This window comes from Drosophila navojoa, chromosome 5 (genome assembly GCF_054131105.1).
Source record: "Drosophila navojoa isolate 15081-1374.11 chromosome 5, UAZ_NAV_1.0, whole genome shotgun sequence".
Taxonomy (NCBI): Eukaryota; Metazoa; Arthropoda; class Insecta; order Diptera; family Drosophilidae; genus Drosophila; species Drosophila navojoa.
This window is the reverse complement of record NC_142893.1, coordinates 1,727,487-1,743,542: the sequence shown is the minus strand read 5'-3', so window position 1 is coordinate 1,743,542 and position 16,056 is coordinate 1,727,487. Positions and strand designations below refer to the sequence as shown.

Below are 16,056 nucleotides of genomic sequence, written 5' to 3'. Positions count from 1 at the left end.
TGCAACAAACCGACTCAGCTCTCAGCCCAGTCGGGGAGAACCGTTAGCTGTCCAGACACGCAATGTTATTTACACATCAAACGGTACTCCAGCCGCAGCATCCATCCACTTTGGCTTATCGGGCAGCGCACGCTGCGTATACTTGATTTGTGTAAGTACGTTAATTAGCTGGCATTCGCACACATCACAACACTTCTTATACAATTTGTCAAAACAAACTTATACTTTCGACATATAAGAGCGTAAAGCCAAGTAGTCTAAAGCAAACAAATGAGAAATATATACAAAAGAAAAACTCGTTTGAGAGCAGAGCAAAGACCAAGACACCAAGCTCAAGCAGCAGCAGCAGCAGCAGCAGCAGCAGCAGCAGCAGCAGCAGCAGCAGCGGCAGCGGCAGCAGCGAATTTTCGCCGACTTCCTCAGCGTCTCGGCTCAAGCCGCAGTCGCTTCGTTGATGGCGACCTTGATAGACGTGCCAGCGGCTTAAAAACTAACAAGACGAAGAAGCACCCAAAAAAAGAAAAAAGCTTTCTATTGTTAAAAAAAAAAGAAAGAAAAAAGTGTTTATTTCTGGCGTGACGAAAAATATGTAAAAAATTAATATTTAACTAAAACGAATATAGAAAACAAATGTGAAAAATGTGTTCAAAATATGGCTGAAAAAAAAACAAAAAATTATGATTTTCAAAAGTGCAATTGATGTGTGCTAAACAAAAAGTTTTTACTACATACATATATCAAATATGAAGCAGAGCATTTTGGTTGATATTCAACGAAAGAAAATCTGCTAGAGCAGTGCGAAAATTCAAGCTCTAAGAGCTGTACCGTTAAATAGCAATTGTTCAAGCATTTTCCGCAAACTCCACTTGAGGTGCTAATTTCTATTCATTGGCCGGAACCTGCGAACGAGCTGTGAGTACAAATTTGCATTTCCTTGTGCCCAACCCCAAAAAAAAAAGAAAAGAAAAACATAACAAGAAAGTTACAGTTAGCTCTGCGAACTGCTGTTGGCCATATCTTAAGAACTCTTTGCATCAAGTTTTGATTACTTGTTGGCGTTTTTTTTCCGGGCGACAATAAGACTCGGGTGACATCAATTGTTGTTGAGATCGTTTGAGGCAGTGAAGCTATCATTAGGCACAGGCTTTAGTAAATATTTGTCGTTATAATCCTTAGATTTATATAATTTCAGTTATGCAAATTATATGATATTTCTATAGATCAGATGTGGCATTTAGTATTGTCCGCTTTGATTGAAGTATCGATTTGGTTTTGTTCGAAAAACTATTGTCCAGCGCTAGACCTTTGTCTGCTGCTTTCTGCCAGCAAACGGATGCTGATTCAAGCAAAATTTTATATTTTTGTTGTCTTCTCATGTGAGCCAAGAATCGACCCAATTCTAAACACCAGCTTAGTTCATTGTAACTAATGGAACTCAAGTCTCATGAGTTGCTCATAAAAAGTGGCTAAACTCTTGTGAATATACGATCGTAAATATATATGATCGTAAATCTTCCATAAATAAGAGCTCATTGATTGGCTTAAAATTATCATGATCTATACTTAAAATTATCAACGAAAATGTTTTCCCAACTTCCCAAAATATATAAAGTTTTCTTTTGACTACGAGTCGAAAGTAACTGCTAGACAAAAGACGATAGACAAAACAGTTAATCTAGTCTACATTGGCTAAATGCATTTCCTAGAATTGAAAGCTCAGCTATATCTACCACATCAGCTGAGTCCTAATCATAAATTTTGTATTCCAAATAAAAATTTAAAAACAGTTTTATATGAAATTCTACCTATAGATCAGTTTACATATATCATGATATACATATCATCTATATAATATACGTTCAACTTCTTCAATCTAGTTTCTCAATCAACTGTTAGCCACCTCGGCCCTAGTTCCATTTACTGTTCATTCATATTACACACTCTTCATGTGCTCGACCTTTAGCTTCTGTTTCTGCTTCTGCTTCTGCTTCTGCTTCGTGCTACATAGGGTTACATTTCCACAACGTTATCACGCTGCTTTTCACACATTTCCAGCATTTCTAATAACGAACAAGAAAAGAAAAAGGTTTTGCTTTTTATTTCTTTTTTTTTTTTTTGGCCTTTTGGTTATGGCCCCTTTTTTTTGGCTTTTGGGCTGTGGACTGCCCTTGCTGTGCAGTTGAATGAAATTAAGCTTATCAGACCATTGAGTTTAGGTCACTGGGCAGGCGCACTGCGAATAGATCAAGATCTTTTAAGGTGAAAGTAATTTGACCAAACACCAAACAACAAACACCGAACCAAACCAAACTGAAATCCAGTCAAAGACCCAGCTACAATATGGTCAATATGGTAGCTGGGGCCAGTCGAGTGGAGCTCGGCTCGGAGTTGATTGCACTGTCGTAATTTAGTTTTAACAACTATTTTGAAAACCGTTGGCCAGCCCTAGCCAGATGCGGCTAAAAGCCTAGCCTCGCCTAGCCCAGGCCAAGCATAAGTACATATTAAAGCACATTAAGGCGTCGAGCAAATGATGCGCTTCTCTAACCACACAATGGACCAAACAGCAAGCCAGCCAGCCAGCCAGTCAGCCAGCGGGCTAGCCGCAAATATGTTGAATAAATTTCAAATTTGTTATGAGAGCAAAAGGGAGAGAGAGCGAGAGGGTGAGGGAGAGAGGGAGAGAGGGTAGTGGCTTCTATAGCGACTCATATGGGAGTAGCGTGTGTTCTAAGTGTTAAAAGTGAGCCGAGTGTGACGTGGACTCGGAAGTGTAGCGACTGCAAAAGCAGACAATGCCCCATAACAACAACAGCAACAAGAGCAACAACAATTGTGTGTGCGCACTGCATCTGCGTGCATAGGTTACAGCTGCATATACCTACATATGTATATAGCTCTATATAGAGAGAAACATAAATTTATGCGCATAGTTAGAACAATGTGCAGCATATCGTGTTGCCTAATAATTAATGAACGTGCATGCAGCAGCATGTTGCCATATGAATAAATATATGTACATATGTATGTCTGCACCTGGCGCGCAAAGTTCAATTACCTGTTAATTGAGTTTAGACGAATGCAAAAAGTCAAGTCGTAGCGCGCTACAACTCCCAGTCGCAGTCGCAGTCGCATCATCAAAATCACATCAGTCTGATATTTTCTGCAGCAGCAAAATCAAGCTTTAAAATGGTCAAAAATCAGGTCATTTCAGTCATTAAATTGTTTCAAAATGCAAAGAGATTGGGCCACAGCAGCCTCATCCATAAATACATGGTATTATATATTATTGTTAGTCTTGAAATGCCAGCTAACTGTACTAAATGGTTCGCGCTGTTCGACTGCTCAATCAAATCAAAGAGAAGACTCAAGCAACGAACTAACAAATCAAAAGACTCTGGCTACGAACTTCACACAAAATTTTACTTTCAAATTAGGCCGCAACTGTTGCTTTTTTTTTTATCGCTTTCTTCTCATATTCTAGAGCCTCGAAAAAAACATAATGATTGTTTCCACTTAGACTATTGTTAATTTTATTGTTGCTGTTGTTATTGTGTTCTTCATCGTCTTCTTCTTCACCTTCTCTTTGTATAGGTTAAGTGTAACAAACAGTTAGAAGTCCCCAATAATATTTTGTGTGTTGTTTTGTTTGTGTGAAATATTTATGTAAATTATGGTCAAGCGGCTAAAGTGCAACTGATTAGCGGTATAAATACAACAACCATACACTCGACCCCCCTCTATCTCTCCCTCTCTCTCTCTCTCTCTCTAGTTCTCTCTCTATTAGTGGATGTATGTAGATTAAGCAGACATAACTGCAGTCGCATTTGTAACGGTATACCGCGAGCAGGCCAGGTTAGATACATATGTGGCATATACGCAGCGTGTTCCCAGGCAGAAGCGACGCACTTGCTCCACCGCTGCATAATTCTCGCCGGTGGTGCTGGTGGTGCTGGCGGTGCCAGCGTGTGTGTGCGTGTTTTTTTATAAGTATATACATTTCGCCTCGCAGAACGAGTTTTAATTGCAACATTTGTTTAAATGTTGTCCGTTAGCTGCCGCTGCAACTAGCAACTAACTACAACAACAACAGCAACAACAACAGTAGCAGCAACAGCAACCACTTGGCTTTTGATGCTGCTCCATTTACAAAAATGGACGACAACAATTTTTGCCTCATTACCGCCGCTTAAAGAATGTCACCTGGGTGTGCGTGTGTATGTGTGTGTGTGTGTGCGGACAAGCGCAGTCAGTGGGGAAATCTAAACGTATTTGTTTTTCTTTTATACCCTAAAGCTATTGCGAATGAGTAAAACGGGTATCACGTTTATGTGGCAATGCATGTTACAGCTCTACGCCCCTACCCCTCCCTCCCTCCCTTCCCGCCTGAACTGAAGCTAAACATAAAAAGCTGAGAGATTGTAGATAATGTTGATGGGCTTGGTCAATGCAATTGACGTAGGCTTGAAATTATAAATATTTATAGATTGATGTATATATACCGTTAGTTTATTCGCAAGACAAGTTCTGCTTTCTTAGATCCAAGACCTTCTAATTTGGGACATTTTTTCTTTAGCATAACTCAACAGCTTTAGGCGCTAAGGTCATTAAATTTTTTAAGAACTCATTCACATGTAAGGAATAGCTCACAATGGATATATCTGAGGATTAACACACAATAAATATAAATTAAATGTTATGGGTTTTCTTTTTTTACTGCTCTCTCTCTCTCTCTCTCTCTCTCTCTCTCTCTCTCTCTCTCTCTGCATTGTTGCAGCCGAAGCTAATCTTCAATATCTTTACTTATTTTTACTACCCATAAAAATTCAATTTCAACATAACTCAAGAACTTTAGGAGATAGAGCCATCAAATTGGATATGCCGCTGATTTTAGTGTAAACACATGTAAATACTAATAAGAGCATTAAGAGCAAATCTATGGTTAGCTCACACTAATAAAATTACATTTATGGAGATTTTTAACTAATTTACGCTTCACTTTGAATATTTTACTTAAAATTTTGACTAAAGACAAGTTTTGAGAGCTAAAGTCTCCATATCTGGTATATCCTGTATACCCCAATCATTCATCGCTGCTCTCAGAGTATCTTCTAGCCGTTTACTTCCCACTTTTTGTTTGCTTTTCTGTGTTTTTCGCCTTTTGCAGCTGTTTTTTTCGCGTTGTTGCGTTTTGGATTTGTTTTAATTAGTCGCGCGTTTTCTCTCTTGTACAACTTATTTATGGCTTAAATGTACTTATTTTGTTATTGTTGTTTTTGTTTTCGCGTTTTGCGTTTCCAGCCCCAGTCCGACCCGGTCGCATGCATTAGCTATGATGCGCTTGCTGCGATGTCTCGCACCAACATTGGCTATTCCTTCTGGCTGCCGCTGCTGCTGCTGCTGCTGCAGCTGCTCGCTCGCAGAGCAACTGGCACGCCCACAGCGCCCCCGAGCAGAGCTGGCGGGCAGGTCATTGGCGCCACCTCCTTGGCGGCGACCCAAGCAGCTGTATTTGCTGCCACCACCACCACCACCACAACCAGCAACAACAACAATAAGAAGCGACACAACGACATTCAGAGAAATCAACTAGCTGATTTAATGCCAGCAAATTTACTGTTAGAGGATCTACAACAGTCTAACGGACAGCTAATCAATCTGACAAGGCATCACGATGGCGATATCTTCTATACGAGCGGTAAGCAACAACTGTAGTATATATAGCATATAGTATAACCCCTAATAGAAATCCTAAAGCTTAAGCTTCAAACAGCTTCAAGCTGCAACTGTTGCTGATGCTGATGCTGATGTTGCTGATGTTGCTGCTAATGCTGTGAGCCATGCTGCTGACAGCAGCATTAATTTCCAGCCAGTCAACTTATTAGCCAAGCTGAGCTACAGACAGAGAAATTCAAGTGGCTTCAAGTCGAGAGATAGAATCGAATTTCTTTAAATTGACTTTGTTGTTTAATTAGATCTTTGGGATAGATGCAATTATTTTTATTGACTACAGACTAAAATGTCATTCGATATCAAATCATATCATATACATAACTTCTCTTCATATGTATCTCAATTTGGACATTTATCAGTCTCTCAATTTATATGTATTCGGGCGCACGTTAAACAGTTACAAGCAAAACCCAGATAACATAACCTGAATGAGCAGAGAGAAAAGAGATAGTATCATCTACAACAGGGGACAGTTATGTGCCAGTTCCAGTTCCAGTCCAGAAGACTATAGGTATAGTTTCGATAATCACATACAACGGGCAGCTGTGGCTACTGCCGGCCAGAGTATTCTAGCTTTTTATAGCTATTTCCAGTTAAATAATCGATATTTTCTCTACAGAACTTTCATCTCTTTAGTTCAAGTTTGTTGATATTGTCAAATGCATTTTTCCGATCTTGCTGCTAATCTGCGTTTCTCTCAGTGTAGCCGCTTGGCTCGTTCTGTTGTGACGGGCTTAAATCAAGCTGACAACAGTTCTGCCCCCTTCCAGAGTCTCCCACTGCAGTCTGTCAGTCTCCCTCGCCGCTGCGCCCCCTCTCTCCCTCTCACTCTGTGCGTCTCCGTTAACAGTTTCTCTTTCTTTTTACGCAGGCTTGGGTCTTGGCGGCGCTTGCAACGCGGACACCTGCATCGGCCTGTCCAGCGGCACGGCGGCTGTCGTTCGTCTGGGTGGCGACTCCAACGGTAATTCGTCGATTCATATGGAAATTTTATTTGCCACACGTTGCCTAATCTGTGGCTCTGTTTGCTTGCTTATTTCATTTGCCTAGCAGGCGATGCAGTGGGTCAAGCCTCCGCCTCGCTGGCCAGCTCGAGGCTTGAGCTGCTCACGCGCCGCATGAAGCTGCAGCGCGGCACTGCTCAGCCAGGTGGCGTGGCTGCGCACAAGGAGACGGTTGCCGAGGAGGAGGAGGGCTGCAGCTGCCGCTGCTTGCCATATTTGCGGGCCTATCGCGAGGACTTGGGCATCTGTGTGGATGACATACATGGTAAGTGCCAAAGTGGCGATGATGACGATGATGACGATGATGACGATGATGATGATGATGATGATGACAATGACGATGACGATGACGCGGAAGTGCTGGCTAAATAATTAGTCAGCCAATTCGCTGCAAATTGTGTGCTCCATTTCCACAGCTGGGAAATGTTGCTACCATTTTCCCAGGCATTGTTAGCTGAATATATATTATAGCCAAAAAAGCAAAAAATCACAATGGTTGCTCAACTATTTTTTCTGCTTTGATTGCGAAAAAGAAATGCTGTAATAATAATAACAAAATTGTGCAGGGCGCGAGCGCTCCAAATGGAGAATGAAAACGAAACGTGACGCAAAATATATCACAGACAAAGAGACGAGAGCAAAGTGTCAAATGGGGATAGACGAAGGCCAGATGCACTGCAAGTGCAGAAACTAAAGTGAAGGAAAGCGATATTGGAAATAGATCTCGTTAGCCTAGGCGAAGAGGGAATAGAATAGGGAAAGTCCTATATCACATTGGAATGATGTTAATATATAAATACTTAGAATATCTTGAAACCATCCTAGGATTCTATACATTCATAAGAGAGAGAGAGAGGGAGAGATAGAGAGAGAGAGAGAGAGGGAGAGACAGAGAGAGAGAGAGAGAGAGAGGGAGGGAGAGAGAGAAAGAGAGAAAGAGAGAAGCGTTGCCTGAAGAAAAGAAATCAGGAATCATATAAGATATTATTCCACATTCAAGGATCTGGATAACTCTCCATAATAGTCGAATATTTTTACGATAGATGTTCTATCCTCTACAAAGCTATACTCTCAACTACCTTTAGACCCCCCAAAGTTCCACATTATTGATAAATGATATATCATAGCTACTATCTAGCACCCTCCCTTTATTCTCCACACATTTCACGCACCCACAATAGCTTCGCTTCCTCCCCAGTCAAAGCTCTTATGCAAGTCAAACAACTGCGAATATTAGGGTAACTCGAAGCTTGACAAACGGTAGCTATAGACGTCGGCTAGTATGGCAAATATGTGCTATTATTGAACAAATCACCTCGAAGCACTTTTATGAAAGGAAAAATAGTTTAAGCCAACTTTCGCTGGCAGCAACAATGACAATCGTAACATCAACAATAACCATAACAATAAACCTTCGAAAATCCATCGAGACGGAAAGTAAGAGCGTTTCGAGAAACAAAAACAAAAATGTTTTATTGTCTTTGGTTTTTATTTTTTTGGGAAAATTTGTCTGGCTGTGGTATCAATAATAGATCGATCGAACGATGTTATCACAGCTGTGATATAAACATTGCGATATTATTTCTAATGCACATTTTTGTTGCTATCATCGGTGTCCAGACTTTCTCATTGAGCTCTTTCTGTTTTGCTTTTCGTTTTTGTTTTTGTTGATGTTTTTCTTTATCTTTTATTTATTTTTGCAGAATGCTCTCTCTCACCATTTGTTAGCGGCTCATCGTCGGAGAAAATTCCATTTGTGTTTTTGCCGCTGCGCGGCCAAATCATTTACCCCAGCAGAGAAATCAGTTTTCCCAGTAAGTATTGCCCACATATGTACATATACCCAGCTCTACATACATGCGTACATTTAGACATACACACGCCGGTCTGTGCGGTTACGGGCGCCCAGTACCTCAGCTCGAATGGCTGGTCGGATCTGCGTAACCCCATTGACACGGACTATCCGTTTCGCATGTTTCGCGACGAGGGTCGCAGCTTTCTGCAGTGGCTGGGCGAGACGGAGCTGCGGCAGAAGATGCAGGGCCGACTGATCGTGGTGCACCTGGTGTGCCGCGACATGACCGTGGCCTTAAATGCCAGCCAGAAAGGTGAGTCTGAGCGGGGTGGACAGACGGATTAAGATCGATGACACTAGCTGAGTTTCCCTTGCAGATCATCTGATGCCGCCCAAGAATGTGCACTCGCCCTGCGTCGCCTTCCGGGTCAATGGCAGCCCCGTCAAGTATACGCACAGTAAGTACGGCCAACTGCTCGTCTGTACGCAGCCTAAACGTCCCTCCCGACTCGTGCTTAGATGTGCCGGAGGTCTTCTTTCAGCCCGCCAACTCGACGACTCTGGCCTCCACATCGGATGGCATGACCATGCGCGAGTACGTGGTCATTGGCATCTGCAGCCTGCTGCTGGGCCTCATCTACGTAGCGTCCGTCTTTCTCTATCTGTACATGAAGAAGCGCAAGAGTCGGGGGCGTCACAACTCCCGTCACTCGCTGGACAATCTGGCCAACGAGATCAACTATCCGAAGAACGACCAGGTGACATACGGAGCGCCGTTCAGTCGAGTGGGCAGCATCTACTCGGCCAACAGCATGGGCCTGGGCAGTGGCAACGGCAACGAGGCGGGCACACGGGCCAGCATGGCCAGCCTGAAGGATGATCTGGGCATCGTGAAGAACAATCCGCTGCTGCAGCACTTTCCACAGCTGGGCGAGCGGGAGCACAACTCTGGCTTTGTCAGCGACATCTCCAACTCGAACTCTGAGTGCGAGATGGAGGAGAAGATAAAGGTGAGTCCAAATAGCTTCGCACTGGATCTCTGGTAGACAGCCTGACCTGATTCTACTGCAGAGCTCGGTTTCGGTTCTGGTGCATCCACAGCTGAACAAATCGCCCAAGCCGGGTCACACCTCCGGCGCGGAGAGCTCCTCCCACGAGTCGGACGACTTTCGGCAGGACAACGAGTGCCTGCCCACAGAGAATGTGGCCGTCATCGAGGATCTGATGAGTGAGGAGAAACTGGAGAACCTTCGCGCCATGGTCAACGGCAATGTGCGCAAGAAGCTCTACTTCAATCCAGCCTACTTTGAGCCACACCTGTTAGCGGTAGGTCCAAGTGAAGGAATCATGTAATCGAAATCATTCTAATCGGAATACCTTCTCCCCGCAGGAGCCCCCACAGGCTGCCATTGAGTTTCTGCAGAAGATTCGCGAGGTCATTGCCATTGCCAAGTATAAGATGGCTGCGAAGCGCTACCAGCCGTCGCTGAATATCATACCCGAGGAGGCTAGCCTGGACTCCAGCTCGACCAGGTGCAAGGCGCCGCTGCTGCAGCAGCAGAATTTGCAGGCCAAGAGCGTGGGGGACAAGCGCAACAGCATCGAGCAATGGCTGCAGAGCGTGCCCAACTCGGAGCCAGCGCAGCAGCCGAAGAAGGGCAACGGGTCACCTACGAAGCCCACGCAGCGCAAGGAGATCTCGGCGCCAAAGGAGCGTCCCCCTCCGCCGCCCATGGCCAAGTCGCAGCAAGAGCCGCAGTCCATGCCAGAGCCGCAGTCCAGCTCAAGCAAGGATCTGCGCTCCAACAAGTCCAGTCCGGAGCCCGTCAAGCCCAAGTCGCCGTCCTATGACAGCTATACGGCGTATTCGGCAACCGTATCCGCCAATTTGTACAGCTTTGCCGAAACTGGCGGAGAGATCTATAATAATCCCAAGTTTATGCTGGCCGATTCGCCGGCTGGCTCCATGCGCAGCGCCTCCAGCCATTCCAAGTCGCTGCGCAAGCGCGGCGACGTCTTGGACCAATTTGCCGCGGCCAACTCGACGCCCACCTCACTCAACTCGTTCGATCGACAGCATTATAATATGCTGCGTAACATGAAGCCAGCAGAGCTGATATACGACTCGCTGAAGCGTGAGTATGCGGCGCATATTCCCACGCCGGACTACGACAGCACCATGGAGAAGAAGATCAAGGACATCTACAGCAGCACACAGAGCAGCATTCCGTCCGTGCCCACGCCGGACTACAGCTCACTGAGTCGCAAGAGCCTGAAGCAGTTTCAGCCGGACTCGCCGATCTACAGACGCAAATCGCCTCAGTATCTGATCGTGGACTACGAGACGGATAGCCTGGAGCGTCTGGAGCCGAGCAAACGCAAGAGCTCGCACTCCTCCAGCTCGCCCTCATCCGATGTCAGCTCCCAGCTCAGCCCCAGTTTGAGCACCGCTCTACCGCTGGAGGAGGAGATGGAGATCAGCCATACGGTCTACGATCGCGTCAACGGATTTCGCAAGGAGGGCGATCAAAAGAAGCGTCTGGCCGGCAAGCATCAACATGGCCAGCATCATGGCCAGGCGCAGCGGCACAAGGAGGCGGCGGCACGCATCAAGTACGACACGCCCTTTCGTGGCAGCATGACCATCGAGGTGGAGCACGAGCCACCCTCCGATATGGAGCGCACGGACAGCGACCAGTTCGAGCCGGACACCCTCGACCGCAAGCCCAAGAAGCAGAGCTTTTGCGACATCAACGCTTGGGATAATCATGGCCGGCAGAGCAGAGCCGATCTCGAGGACTACAATCAAATCAACTCGCTGCCCGATCTCAGTCGCCAGGTGGGCAGCTGCCCGGCGGAGAACAGCCAGTTGAGTAAGCCACGCACAGCCTCCTTCATACTGCGCTCCAGCAACTCTTTTCGCAATCTGCGCGAGATCTACGAGTCTCCCCTGGCTGTGCAGGAGAACATCAAGAGCGAGACGCAGCAGCAGAGCGACGAGCAGGGTCGCATCCTGGCACTGGAGGCGAAGCACTCCAGGCGACAGCGCGGCTTGCAGTCCTCGCCCACCCTGTCCGTGGTGGACGTGAGCAAGGCCAGTGTTAATAAGACCACTATAACGATATCGTCGCCCAAGCTGCCAGAGAAACAGCAGCCGGCGAAGGCCGAGCCGAGCAAGGCCAAGCAGCACTACTGCGCCCCATTGGTGCACAACAAGCGTCCGTTGCCGCCGCCACCGCCCTCGCCTAGCTACCAGGAGAGGGGAGGAGCTGCCGATGAGGATGCCTACAGTCTGCGTAGCGAGATAACCGAGCTGACCGGCGTCTCGGATACCCTGGACAACTCCTGCAACAATACCATGTCCAGCGTCATCTCGGCCAGGACGGAGCAGTCGAAGCAGTTGAAGGGAAAGTCCTCTGTGCTGGAGCAGAAGGCGCACCTGGATGCGGACTACGACGGCATGGAAGGCATCTACGGCAAGAAAATGAATAGCCTGCGCAATGACTACAGCCTCAACAAGTATCTCAATCGGCGGAAGCGTGAGAGCACTAACGAAATGGATCAGGAAAAGGAGCAGGAGCTGGAGTTGAAGGACTCCTCAGATCTTGACTCTAGCAGCAACAACAACAACAACAACAACAATGTAAAGAACCTTAAAGATGTGGATCTCAATCAATTTGATGCGCTGTCCATTAGCTCGCGATCGAACAGAAGCAGCAGCCACCTCTCGGAGCGCACCAAGGAGCTGTACAGGAATGCTGGAGTGCCCGTGGGCATTGCCTATCCCCAGAGAGCGGCCAGCAGTGGCGTCACCACCTCCACAACCAGCTCCACTGTGAATGTGCAGACCGTCTATCGCTGCGAGATCGAGCCGGCGCAATTGACCGCGGGCATGCAGATTGCCATTGGGCTGAAGGATCGGGCCAAGAAGGCCAAGGATCTGAAGAATGCATGGCGCAAATTCGTGACCATGGCAGCCAACAAGTTCAGCCCGAGCCAGAGTCCAGCTCCGACGTATGGCACCAAGAACGCAGCTGGATTTTTGGAGGATGAAGATGGCATTGCCTCCATCATAGAGGCAGCAGCGGCTCAGCCGGGCTCCCAGGCGCAGCCGGTGGGCCAGAACTACTACGAGCAGCGTTTCGGACAGCTGGACAGTGGGTACATGAGCACCGATTCCACGGAGCTGTACAAACGCAATGTCTACGATCGCTACAACTTCAAGCGACAGATCATACGAGTCGATACCATCGAGGACAATGAGGAGGAGAGCGTGAATGGGAACAGGTTGGAGATGGACGCTTCACGCTTTGAGGATCTCGAGCACATGGTCTCGCCGGGCAACGATCGAGTGGCGCCAAATGCTGGCGAGGAACTGAGCGATGCTGAATCCGATAAGACTCTGACACGTTCACAAACTAATGATCGGCATAGCTCCAATACGATGTCCTCCTATTCCTCGGAGGACGAGCAGCGAAGGGGTCACAGCACCTGTTGCGGATCTTCAGACGAGGAGACGAATGCCGAGGATATGTGGGAATCAGGTGCGGAGAGCATCGAAACCCACTCGGTGCTCTACAAGATGATACGAAAAAGTTAGTTTATAAAATCTATATAGGAGTACACACATATACATATACATATGTATATAACCTAGGAATGTGCAATATCTGAACCATACGAAAGACTTCCATTAAGCTAAGCAACCAACAGGTGCAATATTACTACGTTTCTTGCCAAACCATAAGGTGCAATATACGAATTATAAACATTAGTAGGGCAGGGGGTAGCTGCAGGCGATATTGCAATAGTTGCCTCTATGGGTGACACGTCCCTGTCTGGCTCCCCCTGTACCAAGCAAGCAATGAATACTCTATAGTTAACTGAACAATATATACCTATTTATATAAATATACATATATCTAGCTTACATCGCATCAGCTAGTTATCGGATGCGAATTGTGATAAATGTTAGCAGTCTTTGGGCCGGAAATGTGCAATCTTTAATTTTAGTCTCAGTATAAATTAGAAGTAGGCATACATACATACATATATAAGTTAGTTTACGTGTAACTACTGTTTACTCAATTTCTCAAAAATAAATCATGTATATATACACATTTGTTTTCACACAAATGAAAAATAATACTCATAAGCGAAATTCATAAATAATGTCAAATTAAACAAAACATTGCGAACTTATAACGCCCATCAAATATCTTTGTTTATGCCTGTGTGTGCGCAGACTAATTAAAGCCACTGTATATTTCTCTCTCATTTGCTCTAAAATTTATTTGCAGAAAATGAACACAGCTAAGGAATTGTCTTGCCGGTATTTGCTCTCTCACTCTCTTCGCTCTTTTTAAGATAAGAAAGGCAGAGGTAGAAACATCCATTTAGGTATGTATATACAGATATGCTCCCTCTCGTCCCTCACAACTCAATTGCAAACAAATACACCAAAATCAATCAGTACCTGTACTTGCACAGCATTTGCATATGCATATGTACATATGTATGTGGGAAGACGCAGCGCTCTCCCTCGCTCTTGTTAAGATAGAGAGCACATGCATGTAGGTATAAGAAGACACATACATACACAATTCAACGACTTAATTTGCCGGCGTAGACTCTTTCAGACGCGGCTCAACCGCATACATATAAACAGAGCCGAAAACACACACCATAATGCGTATAAACATATATGTATCATACATACACATGTATACTTCTTGCTCTGAGAGACTTGACCTGAGTGTAACTTCAATTAGCTACGTTGATAAGCAAGAGACTTATACAGACAGAATGCTAGTGTGTGCGTGAGTAGCAGACGCTGAGCACAATTCATTTTTACGCAAGACGTCAGTTCACTGCCAGACACGGAGGAGTGCGGTTCGATTAGCTTGGGTGGAGATGTCGAAAGTTTTATTCGCGATTTGTTTTGCGTTGTGCGGTGCGTCACTGGAAGCAAGCAGCCGTCGCTGGTGGCCAGCCAAGCTGCAGGCTGATCCTGTCAGCTATTCCCCAGAGCTGTTGCAGGATCTGCGCGAGTTCATTGATCTCATACCGAGTATCACCGTCGATGAGGTCGTCGCCGAGCATATGCTAACCGATTCGGGATTCCGCAAAGCGATCAAATTTCTGCGCAGTTCCGACTTTAAGCACTTGCAGCAACGCGCCGAGTCGCTGCCTGAGATAATTGAGCTTATAAATTTCGTGCATTTGAATGATACGGCTATCAGATCGCGAATTGTTATCAACAAAAGCGTCGAGCAGCAGCTAAGAGCATATGCGTACAAGAGCTATGGCTATCCATCGATAACTGAAAGTGCGGTTGACAAGGAGGAGAACGAAGGGAGTGTGCATGAAAATAGTTTGGTGGTAATACTTGTGCCACTAGAGCAGCAGGAGCCAAAGCGATCAATCAACCTCAACAGTTTTGTGAGCTTTGCCCAGGAGCTGTTGACGCACCTGCCGCGCGATCGGTTTGTGGCTTTAATCAACGAGAAACGTAAAAGTGGAACAGTCTTTCCCAAATTCTACGAAGCCATACGCAGCGATGCATTCAAATCTCTGCTGGACAAGACTATGGTAATAAATTCGCTATATAATCTATGTACATATACATATTAATTGTATTTTCTTTGTCATTGCAGAAATCGCAGAATGTTCAGAATCTGATTAAAACGCTGGCCAGCCATTACATCGATGCTGTGTCTCTGAAGAGCATTGCACTGGAAGTCATCTCATGGGGACCGGAGATCTGATTTTAATTAAATTATTGTGTTTAAGAATTAGTATGTACATATATAAATTGAGCAGTGATAACGCTGGTTAATCGTTGCTCGAACATTTAACAATTGTACACTTTTGTGCAAGCTAAAATAAAAATTCCTACGAATATCGTTGCATACTTTTGGGCTGATTTGTAAATTTAAATTTGATGTTAATGGGCTGCAGTTTCTGTTACGGGTATGTTAAAGGGCTGTTAAGCTGCAATTGCAGCCCGACATAAATTGATCTTTAAATGATCATTTCTCTGGTTATATATGTTCGATCCTGAAATGGCATACCTCTTTGTGCTCGCGACGATGCCTAGCATCGATTGCCATCAAAAATTTTCCAGAGAAGTCGTTTTTCGATCAATAATATGGGCTTAATATCACGTTTTTTGTCGAAAATGGACATCTCTTGGATTTCTGATTTAGTGCTGTCAAACGAAAAAGCAGCTCAGCACGAATACAAAAGTGTACATCATTTCGAAATCGGTTCATATTTACGGAAGATATTCGCATTGAAAAATATACAAATTTTGCTCGTCTACAATTGTCACGCTCTTCGGTATGCAACAGTTTTTGATAATTGAAGCTGAATTATTTACGTCGTCAGCATAAAACTATGCTACACATTTTAATAAGTACTGTGCTTGCATTTAATGAAAATGCGTGAAAGTATGCAATGAAATACCTTTATTTATTTTTCAAATGACCATAATCATACATGTAAAGTTTGGCTTAATATTAT

The 16,056-nt window shown here is 45.1% G+C and overlaps 2 protein-coding genes across 5 annotated transcripts; both read left to right on the top strand.

Annotated features, from left to right (window-relative positions):
• The first annotated feature begins 68 nt into the window (after positions 1 to 68).
• sha (shavenoid) lies at positions 69 to 13,941 on the top strand. 4 transcript variants are annotated; one of them, XM_089261035.1, is made up of 10 exons: positions 69 to 912; positions 5,302 to 5,698; positions 6,605 to 6,697; positions 6,787 to 7,002; positions 8,441 to 8,551; positions 8,609 to 8,845; positions 8,910 to 8,990; positions 9,052 to 9,542; positions 9,634 to 9,858; positions 9,923 to 13,941. In XM_089261035.1, the coding sequence occupies exons 2-10, from the start codon at positions 5,350 to 5,352 to the stop codon at positions 13,130 to 13,132; spliced, it is 5,013 nt and encodes a 1,670-aa protein (XP_089117161.1). In that variant the 5' UTR covers positions 69 to 912; positions 5,302 to 5,349; the 3' UTR covers positions 13,133 to 13,941. The 4 variants fall into 4 exon arrangements, with proteins under 4 accessions (XP_089117161.1, XP_089117159.1, XP_089117158.1 ...); XM_089261033.1 differs by having other exon boundaries at positions 6,784 to 7,002; XM_089261032.1 differs by having other exon boundaries at positions 71 to 912; positions 9,604 to 9,858; positions 9,923 to 13,940.
• Positions 13,942 to 14,385: 444 nt separating this feature from the next.
• jtb (jetboil) lies at positions 14,386 to 15,313 on the top strand. The gene is made up of 2 exons (XM_018103927.3): positions 14,386 to 15,123; positions 15,189 to 15,313. The coding sequence occupies exons 1-2, from the start codon at positions 14,446 to 14,448 to the stop codon at positions 15,297 to 15,299; spliced, it is 789 nt and encodes a 262-aa protein (XP_017959416.1). The 5' UTR covers positions 14,386 to 14,445; the 3' UTR covers positions 15,300 to 15,313.
• Positions 15,314 to 16,056: the final 743 nt, after the last annotated feature.